Here is a 23751-nt window from a genome sequence, read left to right as displayed (position 1 = left end):
CACCAAGCTCATTCGCCAAGACCTGACCCAGCTAGACACCAAGAGGACATGGATACAACCAGCACAAGAACTGGGCACGAAGATGGCTTTCTACAGAGACCACCTTCTCCAGCTTACGGAAGATGGTTTTGTGATGAGACCCAGATACATGGATACCCACCTGTCTCATGGGATACGGTGTGCTATTGGCCAGTTACGCACATCATCTCACCAGCTGCGGATTGAAACCGGGAGATATAGCAGAGGCCAGGACATGCCCCTTGTGTGACATGGAACCTAAGACAGAGCTACATTATACATGCCGCTGCCCCGTCTACTACGAGATACGAGGCCGCTTCCATTGCTTGTTCAAAGAGGGTTTTGGACCACTCTCAAGAGTAATGGGATACGAAGATCAAAGATGCCTGGGTTTGTTCTTGCTCGAGCTGCGCAGACACAGAGAGAGAGCCTGATGAATGGCGAGGCTAACCAGTCTCAAAGACGGATTACAGACTTCTTCAGAGCAGACACGGGACAGCCGCAAGAGCCACTCCCACAGCAGAGCTCCCCCCCCCCCCCCCCCCCCCGTCTCACACCAGAGGCACATTGATTGACCGAGCGATTGAACTGGGAAAATCCAGGCGCCCACAACTACGCAGGACTACACAGCATCGACGGAGGCTACATCAAAAGATTCAGAGCACGCTGGCCAGGCATGCACAACGCCCGGTCATACTACTAACCATGGAGAAAATTGATGAGATCCGCCAACGACCGATGCTAGATCTTTTGTGACTCAGCTATCTCAACTAGCTGCCCATTCTTGCTCAATTTTTTGGCTTAGCTCACATCGACCTATCTAGAATCCCATAATATATATCTTTGTTTTGTACTGTTGATTAGGTTATTTTGTTACTCTGACTTTGTATCAAATCCACCACCTTGTAACTTTCTGGTCTCATAGGTCACTATGGCCTTTTGAAGACGTTAATATAACATTTCATTTCATCTCTCTCTCTCTCTCTCTCTCTCTCTCTCTCTCTCTCTCTCTCTCTCTCTCTCTGTGTGTGTGTGTGTGTGTGTGTGTGTGTGTGTGTGTGTGTTGAAAGTAAGATGCAGAAGCAACTATATCTTGGTCTCGTCTTATTAATCAAGTTTTTAGTCTCGTCTTATAAATCAAGTCTTCGTTCGTCAGCTCATCATCTCGTCTTCAATACAACATCCCCAAGAAGTTTTTGGACAACTTTCACAATAATTCCCACACTGTAACTTACCTCAACATCATGAGCTTCTGTGAGGGAGGCGGCCCGGGAGTAAAATTGCCTATTGAGGTCAATAAACATGAAATTGCAGGCGCTACCGACCCGATCACAAGAAGATTTAGAAATTTCCTCATGTAGGAAAACGGAGTCTTTTCCAATGTTTTTCACACAATGAATAACATCATGAGCTTCTGCTCGAGAGGCACTGCATACCTAGCTAGGTACGATTGGACCACCGGCCCCCCCACCGGGCCGGCGATCGCCTGCCACCCAATCGTACCTAGCTAGGTATGCGGTAGCATCAAATCCTCTTGGGTTAAGCATCCCTATTTGCAATGATCTACAATCAACAACAGTGTCAACATCGCCTCCCAATTGGCAGCCTCTCTCTCTCTCTCTCTCTCTCTCTCTCTCTCTCTCTCTCTCTCTCTCTCTTCGTTCACGGCAAGGTATGTAAAGTCCTCTCTTCTTTCTCTACGTTCATAGAAAAGGTTGCTGTAGCAAAGGCTTTATGCGACCCTTTCGGTATTACTAAAAAATGCTTTCACCTAACATACGGAGGCACTATTTGACGTGGTATGTTCACAAGGCAGTATTCATAAGAACTCCCCTTAGGAAATCATGGTAATCATAGAAAGCAAGACATCCACCTCCCTTCCCCTTTCATGACCTTTTCTATCACGCAAGTGTCGTAGATTGGTTATGCCAATTCCCTCTTGACTAAGAGGTCTTGAGTTCAACTCTCCTCGTTGGATAGATCTTTAAGGTCTCTAGTTTCCTACGACATTAAAATTCTCTTCTTCTTCTTCTTCTTCTTCTTCCGTCTCCCTCGCTTTTCTCATGGGTGTGTGTGTGTGGGTGTGTCTCTCTGAATAAGAAGAGCAAACTGGAATAACTTTTCTGTCGGTCATCCCTACTCCATCTTGAATAACAGGTCTCAAGTTCAACATTTGTCGGATATATCTTTGAGGTTTCTTGGGACTGGTCTGTCTTCTTCTAGGCTTTTTTGTCAAAAGGGGGAAGCTTGGATGTTATTGAACGATTTCATTTTTCAGGTTTGGCCAACACAAGTATTTTACAAGGGAAAGCCTGTATTTAACAAAGAGCAAAGAAAGCAATCTATATAACTAAAGACGTTAACTAGTCGGCAAGATAGTATTTATCTCTGGATTAAATCCCGGAAAAGCCCATAATCACCTTAAAAGCTAAGAGTCCATTAGTAAGACTCATGGTAATCACCTGTAAGACAATGTAACCCTTAACTTCGTTGTGCACAGTATTTGACTAAATAGGACAATTCCCACGTATGCTGTTAGTGCCCAACAGGAGAAATAGAACTAGGTACCAAGATCTACTACCATACACACACACGAGCACACATTTATAAAAAGATCTGCGTACTGAGTTTCCATCAAGAACTGCTTTTCAACCAGGAATACAGTGGCTAGCACATACGTGATGCATATACATGCATAGAAAGAACATAGCAAATGTTTCACTTCAATCCACCATTAAACCAGAATTATTCGATAGGAGCACCAAGCATTACACCCATTTCACTTGAATGTGATAGCATTACACTTCATGTTTCACCCATAGCTTTTTCATCTGCCAAACATACGCATACGGATATGAAAGTATGAAAAGAGTATAATTTAGACCCATAGAAAATACCATACATCGGATTTCAAACGCCATAGAGGGGAAATTCAACAAGATGCATGAATTCTGTCATCTTCAAACAGTAGGGCTTCAAAACATAAAAGATTACATGTAAGAAGCTAGAAGTTACAAATTTCACCCAGCCAGGCCAAAAAAAATTGGGCGGCCCAATTCTTTGAGCCTGGAGTACGAAATCCAATAATAACCCCACATTTGCAATTGTCAGATCGACAAAATCATCGCGTATGAAAAGAACTGACATTGTCCACCTTGGCTTTTGATTCCCCCCACTACAAAGTATAGCCATAATGGTTGCTAGTCTAATATCTGTATTTCGTAGAGTAATCCTTGGGTGAAATAACCAGACCACGTCCTTTCCTTGCTCCTCTATAAACTGTCTCAACAATGTCAATGAACTCTTGCTTATCTTTCAAGGCCCAATTAATTTTGTTGTTGTTTCCTGTCCCCAAATCGATCATGATATGCTTGTTGCGGAAGAAAAACATGATGGTGCAAGGATCATACAATTCATACATTGTATTGAAATCTGGTACTTCTGTGATGTCCACAAGATATATCACTGCAAAGTTCTTTATTGTTTCAGCAACTGAGGCCAGTACCTCGTCCATCTGAAATAAAAATTGAACAATGAATCACGACATTAGAACCACACGAGGACAAAGAGAAAACAAATCTATTACGAGCTATACATAATTTATTCAGCTTGATGTTGGCTCAACTGTTAATCATCGGTAGTGTAAAGCCACAGCAAGCAGCTGTGTTTTGCTACCTTTCTCCTATGGTTATGATTCTGTGTGTCTGCTTGCAACCGCATGGGGGGGATTTTTTAAGTTTTTTATTTATTTATTTTTTTGGGGGGAGGGGGGGGGGCTGGGGCTGCAACCTGCTAGTGCTGTCTCCTGCACTCTTTTAACTTTTGTTCGGCCACCATTTGGATGTAGTTAGCTACCCCCGGGTGCGACTGCTGGAGTCTCGTTGCCTGCATTGAGCACTGTTGCCGACATTCTGCCACAATTGCCTTAGGATGCTAATAGTTCTTCCAACCCTACAACTGGGTTCTTGATTAACGTGTGTAACTCCTACTTACATACGTGCAGCCCTAGCCTACCAAAGCCCCCACCCCGGCGCCCTGCGCGGCGATGCTGCCCGAGTGAGCCTTTCCGAGCAGGCCCTCAACCAAGCCATAAAAACTTATGGATTTACTCTACTTCATGCAAAACACTAAAATCCACTGCAGCAAACAGTGTGAAGATGACTATGAAATTCAGTCAACCATATACTAGCAAGGAAGAGATGCTGTCACTATTTGACGGGTTAGGAGGTATACATAGACTGTAACCGGCTTGGACCCGGAGGAAAGAGACATGTGTATGGACAACCAAGGCAAAAATCAGCTTTTCCCGAGGACATAATAGAATTGGAGAATATGTTAAGGTGAGTTAAGTGTCATGAAGCTGTCACCAGCGTGTGACTACTATCTATCCTTTTTGTTGATTTCGTTCTTATTATCTATTTACTTTCACTTTTTGGAAACACCCCTCGAGAAATCTAACTGCCCTGCATTGCATAGCTGGTGTGGAACTGTCCAGAGGGAGTCCAGGCCTGAGGGCAAGAGAGCAATAAGGTTGGACAAGGACTATGGTTAGCTAAGTGGGGTCATTGACTAGCCAAAGCGAATCCTTTGCTACAGAGGCTACATTTCAGTTCTGGATGTGGCCACAGTGTACAAAGAGGGTCGGATGACCTAGAAAGATACAATGGCAGCATCTCCTAAAATTTAGGGAACTGCTATTTTGGGACCTGAAAATGTGTTTGCGTCATTACCTCCGGAATGACAAGGGGAACATTTTCTTGCTTTGCCGTGAAGTCAACTGGGCAACCAGTTGGGAGATTTTTAGGCGGCAACCCCGAAACGGGAAAATGCTTATAAATGTGCCAAGTGGCACCTTCTGGTGCACTTTCCTCATGCAAGAGAAGGGGGCACTGAATTTGAAGAGCAAAGAGGCTCATTTTCAGTTTTTGTCACAGGTTAAGAGCTATGTAGTGCTTGCTTTCCCACCTATGTACAGTGCGGTGCCAGGAGTGATGCCCTGCACGCTACGCACTGCCCTCTCTCTCCCCTATGGCAGTATGTTATGCCTCTCTAGTGGGCTTTTCAATTGACAAATGTACAGTTGTGTGGGTTCATGCGTGATTCCCAAGGCAAGAGCCTCTTGCACAGGTACTGGATTAGCTAGCGGCTAATCCCCCGCAGGTACAGGTGAATTTGGACAGGTGCGGGAGCTCAAGGACTTGCTACGGATGCGACCGGCACGTGAAACGGAGCCCGAAACAGTAAATTACAGCCTGCTGTGTATTTTTGCAGGTTTAGGGTTTTGGCCCTAAACGGTCCCTAATACCCCCAGGAGGTTCGGGGACGCGAGGGGACTGTTGTACAGATGATCTGGCGCATTTTTGGGGCTGAAAACAGAGAATTCAGCGTGCTGCAGATTCTCGCCAGGTTTTGCAAAGTGCCCGTATGCGTCGGGAAAGTCAGTCAATGCGTGGGAATACTGACTGTGAAGGGTCCTAGTACAGTTATGTTGCCAAAATCGGGCTGGAACAGTTGAAATTCAGCCAAGTGTGTGCGGGGCAGCTTGTAGGGATCCACAGCGTTTATTCCCTCTTTTGAACAATAAAGAAATACCGAAAGGGGCGCCTAAGTTAGGGACTAATCTGGTGTCGGTCTACTCATACAGGTGCAATCTAGTAGCCTGTATCCCTCTCCCCTTTGTTGTGTCTTGAAAGTACAAGTAAAGTGGATGACAAATTAAATGGGTGAAAGCTAAATCAAGGTTTAAAGTAAAGTCTACCGCCCTTTTTGGATTGAACAGGCCGGTTTCATGGTTCCATCGACGGGATTAAATCACTTTTTCCCATAGAAGTGAGCCTTGGTCAGTTTGGGCTTGAAGACACAGGGAATCATAGACCAGACACAGGAAATAGCAATTATGGCTGACAGACCAGATGATGTGACTGAAGAGGTTTCCTCGTCACAGGGTCAACAGACACATGAAGTGGGTGAGTCCTCAAGACCACCACAGACGGATGATGATATATTCAGGACCCAGTTGGCTACTGCTGTGGCTATGTTCACACAAGTAATACAGAATCCGAGGTTTTTAGCCTTTCTACAACCTCCTGTTCCGTCTCAGCAAGTTGGGTCACTGGATCATAGTCAAAAGCTTGTTAAGGCTCAAGCACAGGTGATTCATACTGCACAGTCAATGGAAACACCTGTATACTTGACGGAGAACATGCAGTCTCCACAACCTATGCCTAAGGTGCAAGAACAGGTGGCTGAGATGCCAGTCTTTCAAGCTGTACCAGTTCAGTCCGCCACCTTTCAACAACCTATAGCTGGTTCTAATGGGCAGGGAAGCAACCTACAAGCTATGCAACAGGTCTTCCCACCACCTTCAGTACACCCTGGCTATTTTGGAGGTGGATCGGTATTGCTGGTCATGCACCTGGAAATCAGTTTTACACGCCAGGAACAATGTTTGGGGGTGCTCAAACGATGATGCCTAACCCCATGTATGGTGTCACGGGAATGCTACCAGGGTTTCAGAGCACTCAGGGCCAATTTGGGATGCCGCAAGCAAATTTTGGTATGGCTGGAATTACAAATATGGCGTTTCCAGGTCAACTTAATTGCGGTCAAGGAACACGAATGAACCCTAACAGTGTTCCCATGTTTCAGTCACTTCCATATGACAATTTAACGCCGCTGGAAAAGCCAACTCCGTACAAAGAAGGTGGCAAAGGTGTGTCATTCACGACCTTTACAGGGTTTGATGACAGGAAGAAGGCTCTCTCATTCCTCCAACAGTTTGACAAGGCCTATGCAAGGGGAAACTTTACAGAGGCTTCAAAGGTCCGCAAGGCAGCCACTTTCTTGACAGGGAATGCAGGACAATGGTGGACAACTTTATTGCTTCAAGGACAAGCTCCGTCCACATGGATTTACTTCAAGCATATTTTTGCAGCAGCATGGTTATCTGATGACTTTGAAGCAGATGTCATGACAAAATGGCACCAGCTTAATGCTGCTACTTGCAAGAATCTGGATGACTACAATCGGAAGTTTTGGAAAGCTCTACTTCCAATAACTTCCTATAGGTTTGAGCCATTGACAGAACAGATTGAAAAATACTGTTGTGGCCTACCCAAAGGATTGAGAAAATACTGCACGAAGACCAAAGTCACTACTTTGACGCAGCTCATCGAGGTAACAAACACTGGCAATGGTTTGCTCAAGAGAGAAGATTGTGAATTCAATACTGGCATCAAGGAAGGATCAGCCAAGACAAATTCAGCGAAGAAGTATGTTTCCAAGGAGGTTCCTAAAGTGACTGAGGAACCAGCCAACGCAAGGAAAGGCAAAGCTTCGGTTGAATCAAAAAAGGGACCAGCGAAGAAATGGAAAAGACGTTTTCCTCGCAAGTCTGAAGAGCAAAAGAAGGTCCTGAGGACAGAGAACAAATGCTTTATTTGTGAGTAGCCTGGCCACATTGCTTACAATTGTCCTACAAAGAAAAGGCCAACTGATTCTGAAGACGAGGACAAGAAAGGAAAGAAGCCCATGGCTGGTCTAGTGCCAGATATGGTGGGCGACAAGCCAAATTCAAATGCAACTGAGCTTTGCAGAGCATGGGGAAAAGTCAGGGATCAAACAGTGCTTATCTTCTTTGATCCAGGTGCCAAAGCCAACTTCATTTCCCCAGAATTGGCTTCAAAGTTGGGAATCAAACCTGAAGAGATGGGGTATACAGCAGAAGCAGGTTTGGCATGTCCTAGCCATACAGAGGCTGTGACACCCATCATTGGAAAGTTGCGTCTACATATCCAGTCCTATGTAGATGCTGAAGAATTTTACATCATGCCACTGGACGGATGTGATGTGTTGCTAGGTATTCCTTGGTTGTTTCGTGTACAGGGAATCATGGATGCCTACAACAAAAAGATCACTGTACAGAGCAGGGGAAAAACTCACATTCTGGATGTAAAGCTTAAAGGGGAGTCTATTCCCACGGTATCAGCTTCTGCTATTACTTCTGTAATGAAAAAGCATCTTTCTGCGTACTTGGTTTTTGCACGTGAAGTGTCAGATTGTGATGAATCAAATTTATCTGTGCTAGAAAAAGAAAGGTCAATGTTTTTACAACAGTATAGTGACTGTTTTTCCGATTCATTACCGTCTCAATTACCGCCAGAGAGACCCAAGGACCATGCGATAGATTTGGTGCCAGGAAGTAGCCCACCAAATAAGCCTCCGTACAGGGTTAGTGCGGCTCAGCAGAAAGAGATAATGGGCCAAGTACAGGAGCTGTTAGAAAAGGGGCTGATTCAGCCCAGTTCATCTCCATTCTGTTCTCCAGTGTTGTTGGTGTAGAAAAAGGATGGCTCATGGCGTATGTGCATAGACTACCGTGCACTGAACAAGAATACCATCAAGAATAGGTTCCCTATACCTAGAATTGATGACATTATGGACAAATTAGAAGGAGCAGCTATGTTTAGCAGGATAGATCTAAAGAGTGGGTACCATCAGATCCGCATTAGATCAGAGGATGTGCACAAGACTGCTTTTAGAACGACGTTTGGCCTTTACGAATTTTTAGTGATGCCCTTTGGTCTCACAAATGCTCCTACTACGTTCAATAGGATGATGGACAGAATTTTCCGTCCACACCAGCAGTTTGTTGGTACATTCTTTGATGACATGATAGTCTATTCAAAGAATGAAGAAGAGCATAGGCATCACTTGGCCATTGTGTTTGAAGAGCTACGCAGTCATAGGTTGCTCATCAATGCAAAGAAAAGTGAGTTTTTTCTAGAAGAGATTCACTTTCTGGACACATTGTCTGGTGTCAGAATGGATCCTGCAAAAGTTGAAGCGATCAAGTCATGGCCAGATTTGAAGACGGTGCACGATGTCCGAAGTTTCTTGGGACTATGCTCCTATTACAGACGGTTTATCCGAAATTTCGTTGAGATTGCTTCACCTTTACATGCTCTTCAAAAGAAGGCAGTCACCTTTAGATGGACACAGAAAGAGATTTTAGCATTTAATCTCTTAAAGAAAAAGATGACTTCAGATCCCGTCATTGTGTTGCCAGATCTTAGGAAGTCATTTGTGGTCCAGTGTGATGCCTGTGGTAGTAGCATTGGTGCAGTGCTAATGCAAGATGGCAAGGTAGTAGCCTATGAGAGCAGAATTTTGCAAGGGCCAGAGATGACCATGCAGGTCTATGAGAAAGAGTTACTGGCTGTGATTCATGCGCTCTTAAGTTGGAAACACTACCTGCTAGGTGCAGACTTTGTTGTCCAAACGGACCATCAGACCTTGCGATACTTCTTGACACAGACAAAGTTATCTGAGAAGCATATGCGATGGGCAAATATCTTGTCAATGTTCCATTTTCAGATTGTGCATGTGGAAGGCAAGAAGAACGTTGTGGCTAATGCCTTGTCAAGGAAGCCACAAATTTCAGCTGTGTCAATTCCTTATCATCATGAACTTGATGATATGAGAGAACAGTATGCAAATGATGAAGATTTTGCAAGGGTTTTCGAGCAACTAATGGATGGACAACGTCATGAACACTATCTTCTTAAAGACGGGTTCATGATGATGCATGGCAGATTGTGTGTCACAAAGCCATTGCGACGCAAAGTTATGGAAGAGAGTCATGTCCCACCATATGCAGGACATCGTGGTATCGATGCTATAGTTAAAGCGGTTGAGACATTCTTCTACTGGCCTACATTGAGAAGAGATGTGGATGCCTTTGTGCGAGAATGCCTAATTTGCCAGAAGGTCAAGTTTGACAGCCAAAAGGCACCAGGGTTATTGCAACCACTACCTATTCCAGATAAACCATGGGAAAGTATTGCTATGGATTTTATCTTTGATCTTCCGAGAACGTAGACATGAAACGATGGTATTTGGACCATTATTTGCAGATTCAGCAAACAAGCTCATTTTATTCCTGTCAAGAAGAAGATAAAGCTAGATCAAATGGCACGCTTGTTTATGAGCAATATTTTCAAGTATCATGGCATGCCACAGTCGATTGTTAGCGACCGTGATCCATGCATGACTAGTTTGTTCTGGAGAGGATTGTTTGAGAATATGGGCACCACGCTCAAATTCTCTTCGTCATTTCATCCTCAAACAGATGGGCAGTCAGAAGAGGCAAATTCTACTGTCCTAGATCTGCTGAAGTGCTATGTGTCAGAGCATAAAGGAAAGTGGGAGCAGTATTTGCCATTGGTGGAGTATGCATACAATAATACAATGCATTCATCAACTGGCAAGGCACCTTTTGAGATAGTTGAAGGTGGCAAGAAAGTTCCTCCCATACTGCATACAAAGGACAAGATATTTGAAGCAAATAAGTATGTTCAGGACATGGATGAAATGTACAAGAAGGTCAAAGTGGCCTTGGAAAAGACTCAGGCAAAGCAAAAGAAAGCAGCTGATCGACACCGTCGTGAAGTGGTATATTCACTTGGTGATTGGGTGCTTTTGCGCTTTGAAAAGGCAAGGTTAAAGAAGATGAAGGGCAAGGAAAGACTGTTTCCAAAGCTCAGCATGCGTTACTATGGGCCTTTTCAAGTGTGCGACATAATCAGTGATGTTGCATATAGGCTGAAATTGCCTGACAGTTGGAAGATTCACAATGCGTTTCATGTGAGTCTTCTTAGACCCTATGTGGGTGATGTGCCAGAAGATATGCCAGCTGAAGATCAGCCGGAAGTCGAGGAACTTTACGAGATCTTGGTCCCTGAACAGATTTTGGCACACAAAGAAAGGAAAGTGAAAGGCAAGGTTGCTAGGCGTTACTTGGTAAAGTTCAGAAACTATCCACCAATGGATGCTAAGTGGATGGAAGAAGGTGAACTTGCAGAGTCACCAACTGTGTTATCACTTTACCTTGAAGCCTTCAATTTGCAACCTACCTTCACCCCTTGAGTTTCAAAGCTACATGGATTGTCAGTGTGACAATGGCTTTTGAAACAAATGATGTACATGGTATTTAAAGTGAGCTCAAATGAAATACCTGTTACATGAATGTTAGAGCTGTACAGATTGTCAGTTTGGCAATTGCTCTTATGGAATGTCCAAAAGTTTGGTTGGTGCTATAGAAGTGAGTATTTCTTGTCAGTTTGTCAAGGATACGGAAATTGCTTCTATTAAAGAAGAGTACATGTGTAACTGCATTCTTAAACTGTTGGTTTGGGTATGCTCGAAAGTGTTACGGGATCCAACGTGTACTATAAGACAGTGGCAAAATGTGCAGCTACCATTTTGTCATTGGAAAGTTAGTGACTCAAAGCAATGGCAGAGTGCGAAGTTACCACTATGTCATTGGGACAGGGGTCACACGCAGGCAATACATGTGTCGACGAGATGTTGAATACACCAGGGTTGACAATGAGCATGTATGTGTCGTACATGTGTCGACAAGTGTTGAATACATCAGTGTTGACTAGGAGCATGTACGACATAGATGCAAACGAGGACGTTTGAGATTTCAAGAGGGAGATATGTCACCAGCGTGTGACTACTATCTATCCTTTTTGTTGATTTCTTTCTTATTATCTATTTACTTTCACTTTTTGGAAACACCCCTCGGGAAATCTAATTGCCCTGCATTGCATAGCTAGTGTGGAATTGTCCAGAGGGAGTCCAGGCCTGAGGGCAAGAGAGCACTAAGGTTGGACAAGGACTATGGTTAGCTAAGTGGGGTCATTGACTAGCCAAAGAGAATCCTTTGCTACAGAGGCTACATTTCAGTTCTGGATGTGGCCACAGTGTACAAAGAGGGTCGGATGACCTAGAAAGATACAATGGCAGCATCTCCTAAAATTTAGGGAACTACTATTTTGGGACCTGAAAATGTGTTTGCGTCATTACCTCCGGAATGACAAGGGGAACATTTTCTTACTCTGCCGTGAAGTCATCTGGGCAACCGGTTGGGAGATTTTTAGGCGGCAACCCCGAAACCGGAAAATGCTTATAAATGTGCCAAGTGGCACCTTCTGGTGCACTTTCCTCATGCAAGAGAAGGGGGCGCTGAATTTGAAGAGCAAAGAGGCTCATTTTCAGTTTTTGTCACAGGTTAAGAGCTATGGAGTGCTTGCTTTCCCTCCTATGTACAGTGCGGTGCCAGGAGTGATGCCCTGCACGCTACGCATTGCCCTCTCTCTCCCCTATGGCAATATGTTATGCCCCTCTAGTGGGCTTTTCAATTGACCAATGTACAGTTGTGTGGGTTCATGCGCGATTGCCGAGGCAAGAGCCTCTTGCACAGGTACTGGATTAGCTAGCGGCTAATCTCCCACAGGTACAGGTGAATTCGGAGAGGTTTCACGCCAGAAATCTCGTCCGATTCAAAGGGCAAGTAGCCCTACAGGTGCGGGAGCTCGAGGACTTGCTACGGATGCGACCGGCACGCGAAACGGAGCCCGAAACAGTAAATTGCAGCCTGCTGTGTATTTTTGCAGGTTTAGGGTTTTGTCCCTAAACGGTCCCTAATACCCCCAGGAGGTTCGAGGACGCGAGGAGATTGCTGTACAGGTGATCTGGCGCATTTTCGGGGCTGAAAACAGAGAATTCAGCGTGCTGCAGATTCTCGCCAGGTTTTGCAAAGTGCCCGTATGCGTCGGGAAAGTCAGTCAATGCGTGGGAATACTGACTGTGAAGGGTCCTAGTACAGTTATGTTGCCAAAATCGGGCCGGAACAATTGAAATTCAGCCAAGTGTGTGCGGGGCAGCTTGTAGGGATCGACAACGTTTATTCCCTCTTTTGAACAATAAAGAAATACCGAAAGGGGCGCCTAAGTTAGGGGCCAATCTAGTGTCGGTCTACTCATACAGGTGCAATCTAGTAGCCTGTATCCCTCTCCCCTTTGTTGTGTCTTGAAAGTACAGGTAAAGTGGACGACAAATTAAATGGGTGAAAGCTAAATCAAGGTTTAAAGTAAAGTCTACCACCCTTTTTGGATTGAACAGGCCGGTTTCAGAGGCTGCTTCCGTGTGTGCAATGTTGGACCAAAAGTGATCAGTGGGTTTAGCTTTTGTTTGCCTGACATTGAGGGTAACTCGTTTAGTCAATCCATTGGCCAAGATGTCTTTTAAATATCTTCTCGATGTACGTATCTTCTCAAATCGGCCACAATTTTTTCAATTTCTTTGGAAAAACATTGATTCTCCATTGTTGTGGAGGCAATTATCTACCCCCCTTAATGGTCAATGAAACTTGAGGGTGAACACACTTACAAAATGCTTTTCAAATGCACAAGGCTTTATGTGCCACATGGACATGCTACTATATGCCATTACAGCCAACACGTGTCTATGGCGTAGAGGATTCTGTTCCGGTGTAATGTGCAAGGGAAGCAATTTATGGTGAATGCTGAGGATCAAGTGCTCAGTGTGTACTCAAGTTTCCTTTTATTGCATGACAGAGTTCCTTGTACTTCATGTGAGAGATATGCAACAGACTAGAGAGAGGAGAGAATGATATTGTGAGTAAAGGTTCTCTGAGTGATGGAGAGAGAAGAAGACTAACACCGGATGGGTCCCAAACCCCCCTCCAAAGGCCAAGGGCTCCCCCTCTCTATCGCTAGAGAGGTATTTGCTTTAGATTGCAGAAATGCTGATATAAATGGTCCTAGATGTTGAGATGTTGATGGGATCTTGTCATGTGCACATGGCTCCATGTGCCACGTGGGCATGCTTCATCGACTTCTAGAGCCAATTTTCCAGTTTTGGAACCCTTTTGCATAAATGGAGCGTTTTGACAGATGTTATTACACTATGGTGGGCATTTCGTATGAGGTGCATATAGTTTTAGGTTGGAGGAATCAATGAGCCATTTGTTAGAGTTCATGCATCTCTCCAGATTCGTCCAGCCGGTCCCAGTTTCTCCCAGGGACAGGTGCTAGGGAGTGAGGGTTGTTTTGTGGTTGTGCCCGGCCATTGTGAGGTAGGTTTCTCATGTCGGGTTGTCTTTAGCCATGTTCAGCTCCAGTTTTGGCTCAATTCCATAGCCAAGTAGGCTCCTTCTGCCAGAGAGTACTCATCCCCTTTGCAATCCATTGACTTCCCAGGACCCTAGAGGCATTCAGTCCCTCCTTTGCTATTTATCCCAGCATGTGGCCTTTTTAGGGCAGGTCGTGGAGGATTGATCCTTGGGTCGGCAGCCCTTGGGCTGGCCCTATATATGTAAGTAGGGGGGCCCACCTTTCTGTTGTGAAAACCAGCCCCAGAGGGAGCGACCTCCCTAGGGTGTCTCATTGGGCAGTATGGCGGCCAGCCGCCACATGTATGAGGAGGGGTTACCTAGCGTTTTTGGGCAACCCCATACCTAACATTTTTGTTGCCGTACCTAGCATTTTCCAGCCAGAGGGGATCACTTCCTGCTAGGTGCAACGGATGTGAATGTTGAACTTTGCTCAAGGTGAGTGCTCCGAACTGTGCTGAAGGTTCCTTTTTCTTACGCAAGGGAGAGCCTTCCGTTCCTTTAGTGAGAGAGTGCTAATGATCACAAACAAAGTGGTAAACACTGTGAATGAAGGTGCTAAGACTGAGAGATAGAGAGAGAAGAATACGACACCAAAATGTTGTCAAACCCTCCTCCGAAGGCCCCACTCTCTATGGCGAGAGCGATCTACTATTGATTGCACAAATCTCTACAATGCAATGGACTTGCCGACGATGTCGACGACGATGAGGACGGCGACGAGACGGGCTGAAAACTGAAAACGCTAATGGCTGAAATCTGCAAATCTTGTATTTGCTGAATTCTGACTATATGATCGGTAACGACGGCGATGACGATGATGCGACGACAGCGCATTGAAAACCCAGATGCTGAAATCTGCGTTTTCCGGGCTGAATCTGCAAACGTTGGCTGATCTGACCGTGCGGCGAGAATTTGTTGCACAAAGGTGAGTTCTGCGAGGTTTGGGATTTGCGGTGCGGAGTCTACACGCTGAAAACCGAAAACGCTGATCCAAAAACTAGGCGTGTCGCCGGGAATCTACAAAACGCTAGGCTGGAATGCTGGTCCAAAAACGCTAGGGCTGAATCTGTCTCTGCTACAAAAAAACGCTAGGAGAACTGCAAACGCCACACTGATTTGCAAGTGGCAAAACACTGGGGCTGATCTGCACTTGGGAAAAACACTGGCTGTCTTGGTAGCTTGAAAACGCTAGGTCTTCATGCTGGTCTTGCTGAGAAGGTGCACTTCCACTACGGTTTGCTGCTTCTTCTGCTAGAAAGTGCTAGCGCTAGGTTTTCTTATATACTTGCTTAGCCAGTTTGCCCTACCCAGTTTCCCAACAAAGTCACTTATTAATGATTAAGTGAAAAATGGCTAAAATAGGAAAAATAGGTCTATGCACTGTAAAAATGCTCCTAATGGGTTCTGACTGTAATCTGATGATCATGCTGTGTGCAATCGGAGATATGCATCTATTCTAAGTGTCTGGACATGCACGGTCTGCGACCAGACTCACAAAAGTGCCAGAGCACTTCCTACGCTAACTGAACTGAATTGAACCCTAGTCATGAAGTAGCTTATCCACGTACACATAGGGTTAGATGTGCACGTGACATCCCCTCCTTTTCAAAGTGAGATACTGGTACCGAACTATATGGTGTCGAGGGAGACGCCAATAGAGTCTGGAATCCTAGAAGACTCTTCGCCGGCCCACTCTAATGCGTGGGTCCATGCGATACTTGAACTTCATAAAGGTCTGCAACGCTTGCTTCTTTGGGCCGCGCCGAAAGCGACACAAAGTGATCTGTGGCTCCTTCACTGCTTCAACTTCGTCTATAGTCATGCGTCTACCTTCTTCAAGAATCTCCGAGGATGAAAATTCCTAAAACCACTTCCAACACAAAAACATGAACATACCCATTCCATGTAAAGTGACTGGAAAAATTCTAGTCTTCAGACTGTGCATGCAATGTAGATAAACATGTAGACGGAGTGCCAAACTGTTCATCAAACACACGCAAACAATGGAATCGAAACTTGTCTTTCTGATTTAAATCTATTAACTGTGGCAAATCACAATGGAAATGCCGATGCTTGATGCTCAATCCTTTTTGTGCTCTTTCGGATATTGTGTCATGCCAAGGAAGAAACATGGAATGGAATTCCTTGAATGCAAACTTTTCTTCTTTTCATGAGTAATCCGCATACATCCGTGCTCATTCATGAGTGAATCGTGTTCATCGTACAATATGGCATGCCTATGAAAAGGGATCACATAAAGACGGTGACTAAAATATAAGAAACCATCACGAAAGAAACACTTGAACAATGCGTACTGACGAATCATGCGCACACAATACTTCCCGTGGGGGTTCTTTGGACCTCCACTCGAGAGCCAAGATCGGTTCTTCGTGATTGATCGAATCTCCAATGAGATTCGCTAACTTTTTGTTGAATTTTTTTCAATTTGCAATGGAAAAAATAGAGAAAAATTCCACAAAACATATGTGTCCGTCTTTTCCCTTCCAAAAGTCTTTCAGGTGGTCCCCTCGTGACTCCACGTGCAAGCCTTGTGTCCACAAGTGAATTATTCTTGAATTTGATAATATTTTGCTGACTCAAACTCCATAATGCATAAGATTCTCCTCCCTTTCACTATTGACTCTTATTCTTCACCTCTAGTGATTGTTAAGTAGTGACCACCAGGTAGAATCAGCATCCAGTGAATTTTTTGTTTTCATAGGGTTTGTTCCTACCTCTCCTTATTTTCAAGATCCAAGTGTGTCAAAACCATAGCTAAGTACAAAATAAAACATAGAGTTTGTTTTTACTTTAATGCATCAGGTCCCTCCTCAGTGAATCCTTGAAGCCTTGCCATCTCGAACACCATACGAATTCCTTGTCTGTCCTTCGAAGAGGAACCCTCTTCCATAATGCCCTTCCCTTTGTCGGCCATAGTGTAATCCGACGTTTCTGTACTCTGTCTTTACCCGAAACAACCGAGGCTCACTTCTTGAGAAAAAAGTGATTTAGGTCCCGACAACGGAACCTAGGCGGTAGGCTTTGGCTTTCACCCGAAATTCTTTACTTTAACACACACAGAGAGAACGTGCAAAGGTAACCTGCGACGGGGATTAACACTTAAAACACACACACGACTCGGAAGCTAGAATGCTCCAAACAGACACCGACAACCTGTAGGCCCCAAAATTGGCACCCCTTTCGGTATTTTTTTATTCTTTAAGAGGGTAGCTTACAAGAAGAGTCCAGGGAATTCTTAATCCTTTACCTGTATCTAGCTAGATACCACTTGTTCTGGAAAAATTTCAACAACATAACAGCCCCAAAACTTGCTCGAAACCAATTCCCCTGCTGGAACTCACTTCCACTCACATAAACCCTCTGATTTCTGCCCAAAAACAGTAAATTCAGCACGCTGTATTTACTAGTTTTTGCCCTATGTTCAATTCTAAACAGTCCCTGAACTGTCCTCTAACAGTGGGGCACTGTTCCCAATGGTTCTGGCATTCGTATGGCTGAAAAACAGTCCAAATTCAGCACATAACCAGCGCTGAAAACGCACCTGTACAGTGAGGTTATCACCCCCACCGGTGCCTGCTTTTGGAGCAGCAGTTAGCTACTCCTATCCCTGCTCAGAGAGGCTCTTGCCTCAACAAAAACGCATAAGACCTCACAACAATACATGAGTCAAATGAAGAGCCCTCTTGTGGGGCATCACATTACTGCATGCAGGGAAGAGAGAGAGCAGTGTGAGGTGTGCAAGACATGACTTCTTGCACCACACTGTACATGAGAGGGAAAGCTTGCAGTCAGTAGCTCTTAACCTGTGTGACAGCTTGCAAATGAGGCCCTTCCCAGCTAGAAATCGAGCGCCAGCTTTTTTGCATGAGGAAAGGTGCCACTTGGCACATTTACAAGCAGTTTCCCGCTTTGGGCTTCCTGCTTAAAAATCTCCCGACGGGTTGCCCAGTTGACTTTACAGCAGAGTTCTAAAATGTTCCCCTTGTCATTCTGGAGGTAATGACGGGAACAGATTTTATGGTCCAAAATAACAATTCCCTAAATTTTAGGGGATGCTTCCGTTGGACTCCCACTGGTCATCTAACCATCTATCCCCACTGGGACCGCATCCAAAAATGCAATGTAGCCCAGTTGTCAGGTACTTTCCTTTGGTGACCCCACCTTGGCACTATGCCTTTATTGAGTTCACTTCCTAGTATCCACCAACTTGCTAAGTGCGACGAGGGGACCTACATGATCTTGAACTGAGCCTAGACATTCTCTTACTATACGAGTTCCAAGACCGACCAACTTCCCATCTGCGGGTGAAACTACCGTTCACATTAGCCATACAATGTCCGACCATTTGCAACGTCAAAAAGAGGGTCTCAAAAATAAAACAAAAATCATTGGAAAGAAACCAACAACTAAAGTTAGCGGTTGCCACGTCCTTGTCTCGTGATAGTTTCCATGGTCAACCTAGTGGAGTTCTAGCGATGGTGATGAGCAGCACTTGCAGGTTTTCTTCTTCCATGGCGATGGGCAGCAGATCTTCCCTTCCACTCTTCTCCTTAGGGCAGCCCATTCGGTGGGCATAGTAGTCAGAGGCCGAGGCGAGCAAAGATCCCTACTTCCTCTAGAGGGCAGCCACATTGGCAGCCTTGAGGCCTTTGTCTCTCTCTCTCAAGTTCTTCCTTTGCCAGGAGGTGGATCCGTATTGGGGAGCCAGCCCATGTTGTGGCCATGTCAGGAGTCTCATGTGCAGGAGCAATTGACACTGTCAATAGCAGTCGCAGTTGTGTGTGCCTCGGGTCTATCCATTGGGCATGTCAGTTCTGTGCGAGACTACTGTTGGTCACTTGTATGAGCAGATTGCTATCAACAAGGAGAGCCTTTTCCAGATCTCTCTCTCTCTCTCTCTCTCTCTCAAATGTCCCGTCTCTTCTACCTCACTCGTCTCTCTTCTCCACTGGTGTGCCTTGTTCATTCATGTGTTTGGCATTGCAGGTGTTATAGATCGAAGTCGAGGTACCCACCAAATCACGAGCCTGTTCTTGTCTTCATTACATCTCCCGCTGTCACTTTTGACACCATTCCCCGCGTCGATAAATTCCCAGGTAAGCAGATATGCGACAGTCTCACCCAAAACCTAGCCTTGGTCAAAAACTTATAAAATAAATCAATTAATGATTTAATTTGTTGGGTTGAGGGACAGTTTGCCCTATAAAGGAAGCAGTAGAGCCAGAGTTTTGGATCAGATGAGTCAACGCCAAAGATCAGCCCAACGTTTTTGTTGATCAGTCCCTTGGCGTTTTGAACCTTCATCGCGAGCATCCGCGCCGGATCAGCCATAGCAGCCAGTGTTTTCAGTTTTCAGCCCTTTCCCTCGCCAGAAGAGCCACGGATCTACTAACACTAGTCTCTCTACTGCAACCCGGAGCTTTTGGCAGCACATCAAACCTCTCTCCCAGCCATTCCCTCGCCGCATTGAGTGCTCACACGGTTGTCCATCATTTGCTCCATCATCAGCTGCATTTTCAGCCCTGATTCTTGCGACAAATCCGCTGCTTTTTGCGTGCCAAATCTGCGTTTTTGCAGCCAGCTTTTAGCCCTTCATTCCTCTCACGTCGGGAGCACAATCCAGCCACAGATCTACCCCTTGGTGGCCGTCTACAATCCCACACCGAGAAGGATCCAAAGGTGCATCAAATCGGCCCCGGAGGTGCCTCGTCTTGAGGAGTTACTGTGGCGACAGTCATCATTCGAGTCGGTAGAGTCTGCACTTGAGGTATTGCATTTGTGTACATTCCATTTACGCAATCTAAAGCAAATACCACATCGACAACGCTGTGGAGGGCCCTTGAGAGGGTTGGTTGGGACCCCATCGGATGTCATTCTCCTCCTCTCTCTCTTTCTCTCTCCTTCTACACATCTCTACCGCACTCTCATTCCCTCCCTTCAGGGAAAGGTAAAAGGAACCATCATTCAAGCTAAAAGGAATCACTAAGGCAAGGAAAGAAAGAAAAGCATTTGTGGAAGTGTAAAACCTAGATCTTCACCATTTCAATTCCGCTACACCTGACAGATCTTGCTACCGATGCTTGGATCTGAGAGGCTAAGGGCTAAAATGCAAAAACGCTAGTGAAGCTAACGGGATCTGCAACCATCAACGAGGCTATGGCTGATCTGCTATAGCTGATGTTGAGGGTGGGCTGAAAACTGAAAAACGCTGGCTGATGTGAGGGCTAAATCTGAAAACACTGGCGTGACTGCTCGATATGCGACGGTACGGTGAGGTTATGACTGAAAACTCCTAGCTCTAGCGCTGATCTAGTACTATTGTAGGACTGAGGATGCTGGAATTTTAATGGGAAAACGCAAGGAGGCTGGCTGCCCATTGGGTGTGGATGCTAAGAGTACTAATTATCCTCAATGGGTGCCCTTGGGGGTCACCCATATAAGGAATAAATGTTGGGTCGAGTAGAATCTACTGCCTAGGCTTTACAGCCACTGTCTGCTAAGTGTAGGCACTTGGGAGTGTTCCCATAGAGTTGCAATCAATGGGTATGCAACTAATCTAAAGTGCCTCGAGAGTCTGTCACAAATGGGTGACGTGGCAGCAGACCCGGACACACACTGACACGTGGCAACAGTACGGACCCCTGCATATTGCGCTGGCTGGTTGCCGTGGCCACTGTACGGAGTTTGCGGATTTTGTGGACGTGGCATTGCGTACGAAAAATCTGATGGCTGATTTACGCAAGCTTTTGGGACAAATGCTTTTGAATAGGAAGCTTTTAAGTTCAATGCTTTTGGGGCTTTGCTTTTGGGCAACCCTTGCAACAATAAATAAGTGGGAAGGGCCTCACTTCTCAGAGCATCTGGACGTAGAGTCTGAGAGTGAGCACCTACCCACTCTCTTGTACTTTGAACACAGATTAATACAAAAAGAAATACCGAAAGGGCCCCAGTCTTTGGGGCCAATATCTCTAGGCACGGAACTACGCCGTGCCGTGTCGACTCAAGTGTGAATTGTGAACTGTTTTTGAAGTGAATCTTTGTTGTGTCGCGGTAGAATCTTCACTTGGGGTGTCCAAGTTTGTTACAGTGGATCAAAGCACAAAAAGATTCTTCTTCTATAGAGGATCCAATCCTTTTTACAACGCACACAGCTTTTGGGAAAGAATCTTCGTGCGCCGACCACGCACTTATTAGCCACTCCCACCCTTCATACATTGCGCATCGGGCGCGCTCCCATCTTCATCGTTGTGTCTTACAAGGCATAGAGCCATAAAGATCCCAGATTACACATGGGTTCTCGTGAAGAATCTGACAGAGATGACACCTCTCGGTGGGAAGGCAAAGAAAAGTTGAAAATCCGGTGCGGGAACTGAAGAAAAGAATGAAGATTTGGACAAACTTTTTCTTACAAATTTGCCAGAAAGGAGTACAAACGTCAACTGCAGATTGGCATATGTGTGAACAGATTGATTAAGTACTCCAAGGACCCGAGATTGGCGAAACACCTGAAAATTTTGCCACAAGACGAGGACCACGTGCCAATAGAAAAGAGCAGACTGAACAGACTTTTAACACTTCAATAACAACTAAATTGAGAGAGAGAGAGAGAGAGAGAGAGAGAGAGAGAGAGAGAGAGAGAGAGAGAGAGACGACACGCGACACGGAGTGACGGAATTCCACCCCAGAGAGTATTGGCCCCAAACCTTGGCGCCCCTTTCGGTATTTCTTTATATTGCATCAACACAGTACAAGCCGATATTCCAGACTCTGCACCTTCTCCAGGAAGCATGCCAGAGAATTAGCCCTAACCTCATATTTAAAGGCCCTTGGCCTGAAAAGCGGTTACAGTGAAAAGCCTTCAAAACTCAAAAGCTTTTGGTCCAAAAAGCAATGCCAAAAGCTACCATCGTAATTTACGAAAATCCGTACAACCTGCCACGTCATCATGCCAACGCAATTTTCAAAAATCTGCCACGTCATCACTTTTTTCATGTGTCCGGATCCTGCTTTATTTTCTTCCTTTATGTCACTTGGGGCCCCATCGAACAGGGTCCCCATAAGTTGGTAGGACTTCTTCTGTTACTTGTTCTTCTTAGGGTTTAGGCCCCTCGCCCGGCTTCTGTAAGTTGGCTTCATTCTTTAGGCTTTGACACATCAGCAGTTTGTTACATCTCCCCTTCTTGAAAGAGAGTAATCGTCCGTGATTACAGCATATCTGCAAAACAACTCAAGTTAGCTCAAAAAAAAAAATCCGAGGGTCATTTCGAGAGACATTCCGAGGGACAATCAATTTGCTCTTTTTATTAAGGAGTTAGCTTCTCCTGTCTGCTCTTTTGATCAAGGAGTTAGCTTCTCCTTTCGGCTGTTTTGATCAAGGAGTTAGCTTCTCCTTTCGTCCACATCGAAACTCTTGTTATTCCGGCGTAGTAAAATTAGTCATCACACCCAGACCGTACTGATCTTCTTCGGGTGTCTTGATGCACTAAAAAATTTTACACACCCAAGCAATCTCATCCAATTAGGAATATTCAGTAGTTGGCACATCACAATGCATCACAAATGCTTACATATGCATGTTACAAGACACAACAAACAGTGCCGCTAAGCACTCCCCCGAGACAAACGGTCTGCGGTATGAAGCTACTCAACGACTACCTCGTCACTCCCCTCGCAAATAACCTAAAAAGGTCCGGGCCATGAGCTTAGAGGACTGTACAACCAAACGCTCCCCAGACCGCAGTCTGCGTCGCTTGGATGTTCACACATACAACCAAACGCTCCCCAGGCATCCGCCTGCGTCGTTCGTAGGTTTTCTAGCATACAACGGAACGCTCCCCAAGCATCGGCCCGCGTCGTTCCGAGGTTTTCAAACACACAACGAAACGCTCCCCCCGCATCGGCCTGCGTCGTTTCGAGGTTCAAACAATACCAAAAACAGTATTTCTCACTTCTCCACCCGGGAGTAAAATTACCAATCATTGAAACCAATATCAGACCAGAGTCAAACAATTCAAATCGGCACCAAAACAAGTTCAAAACAGATACCATCCATTTCAAACAAATCCCAAACAGGATCACCAAACAAGATCAAACAGAACTCAAACTTAAAAAGAAATCTCGACATCAGTCTAGCTCGAAAAGTCGACTGACTTTCCATCTTGAAACCTGCACCAAAAATTAGGGTTAGGTTCCTTCCATGAGGTCGTAGCCGAGCACAGCATGGTCCATCAGCTCTTGGACAGATAGTGTTTCTTTGGCGGCGAAGGTATTCCCAAGAGATAGCAATCATATCGAACCTCCAAGGTCATTTGCTCGTGAAGAGACATCTACTGAGAGATGTCGAGAAATTTCAAGTTATAATCTGCTAGGGTTTCCATGGCAAGCATTCCAAGATACCCCACTCTGCCAGAAGTTGCACTCTGAAGGAAGATGTCAGAAACCATATAACTTCGGACAAATTTTTTTCTTGAAAGCTTGCCAAGTACTTGGAGTGTGCGGCTTGGTAGCTATAGACATCAACATTTGCATGGCACTGCTTTTGAGAAAAACAGTGACTCGAAACAAATATCAGATCCTTCTTTGCGAGTGATCTTAATGGCTTATGCCCTGTAAAACATGAGCGGTCAAGACGGGAGCGCGCCCGATGCGCGATGAAGGGTGGAAGTGGCTAATAAGTCCGGGTTTGAGGGCGAAGATACCTCGAATAAAATTCCAATAGCTCTGTCTGT

General features: G+C 45.3%; 1 protein-coding gene across 1 annotated transcript in view; it reads right to left on the bottom strand.

The window, feature by feature from the left end:
- Positions 1-2873: 2873 nt before the first annotated feature.
- The window catches only part of LOC147431327 (thioredoxin-like protein YLS8), an 86756-nt gene continuing 65878 nt past the window's right edge, over positions 2874-23751 (bottom strand). Inside the window, exon 2 of the mRNA XM_086493930.1 lies at positions 2874-3532. Within this exon, the coding sequence (XP_086350056.1) occupies positions 3224-3532 (309 nt within the window). The 3' untranslated portion in view covers positions 2874-3223. The remainder of the gene's footprint in view (positions 3533-23751) is intronic.

This window comes from Adiantum capillus-veneris, chromosome 21 (assembly GCF_014529385.1).
Source record: "Adiantum capillus-veneris isolate H3 chromosome 21, ASM1452938v2, whole genome shotgun sequence".
Taxonomy (NCBI): domain Eukaryota; kingdom Viridiplantae; phylum Streptophyta; class Polypodiopsida; order Polypodiales; family Pteridaceae; genus Adiantum; species Adiantum capillus-veneris.
The sequence above is the reverse complement of the archived record's forward strand: the minus strand, read 5'-3'. Positions and strand labels throughout refer to the sequence as shown.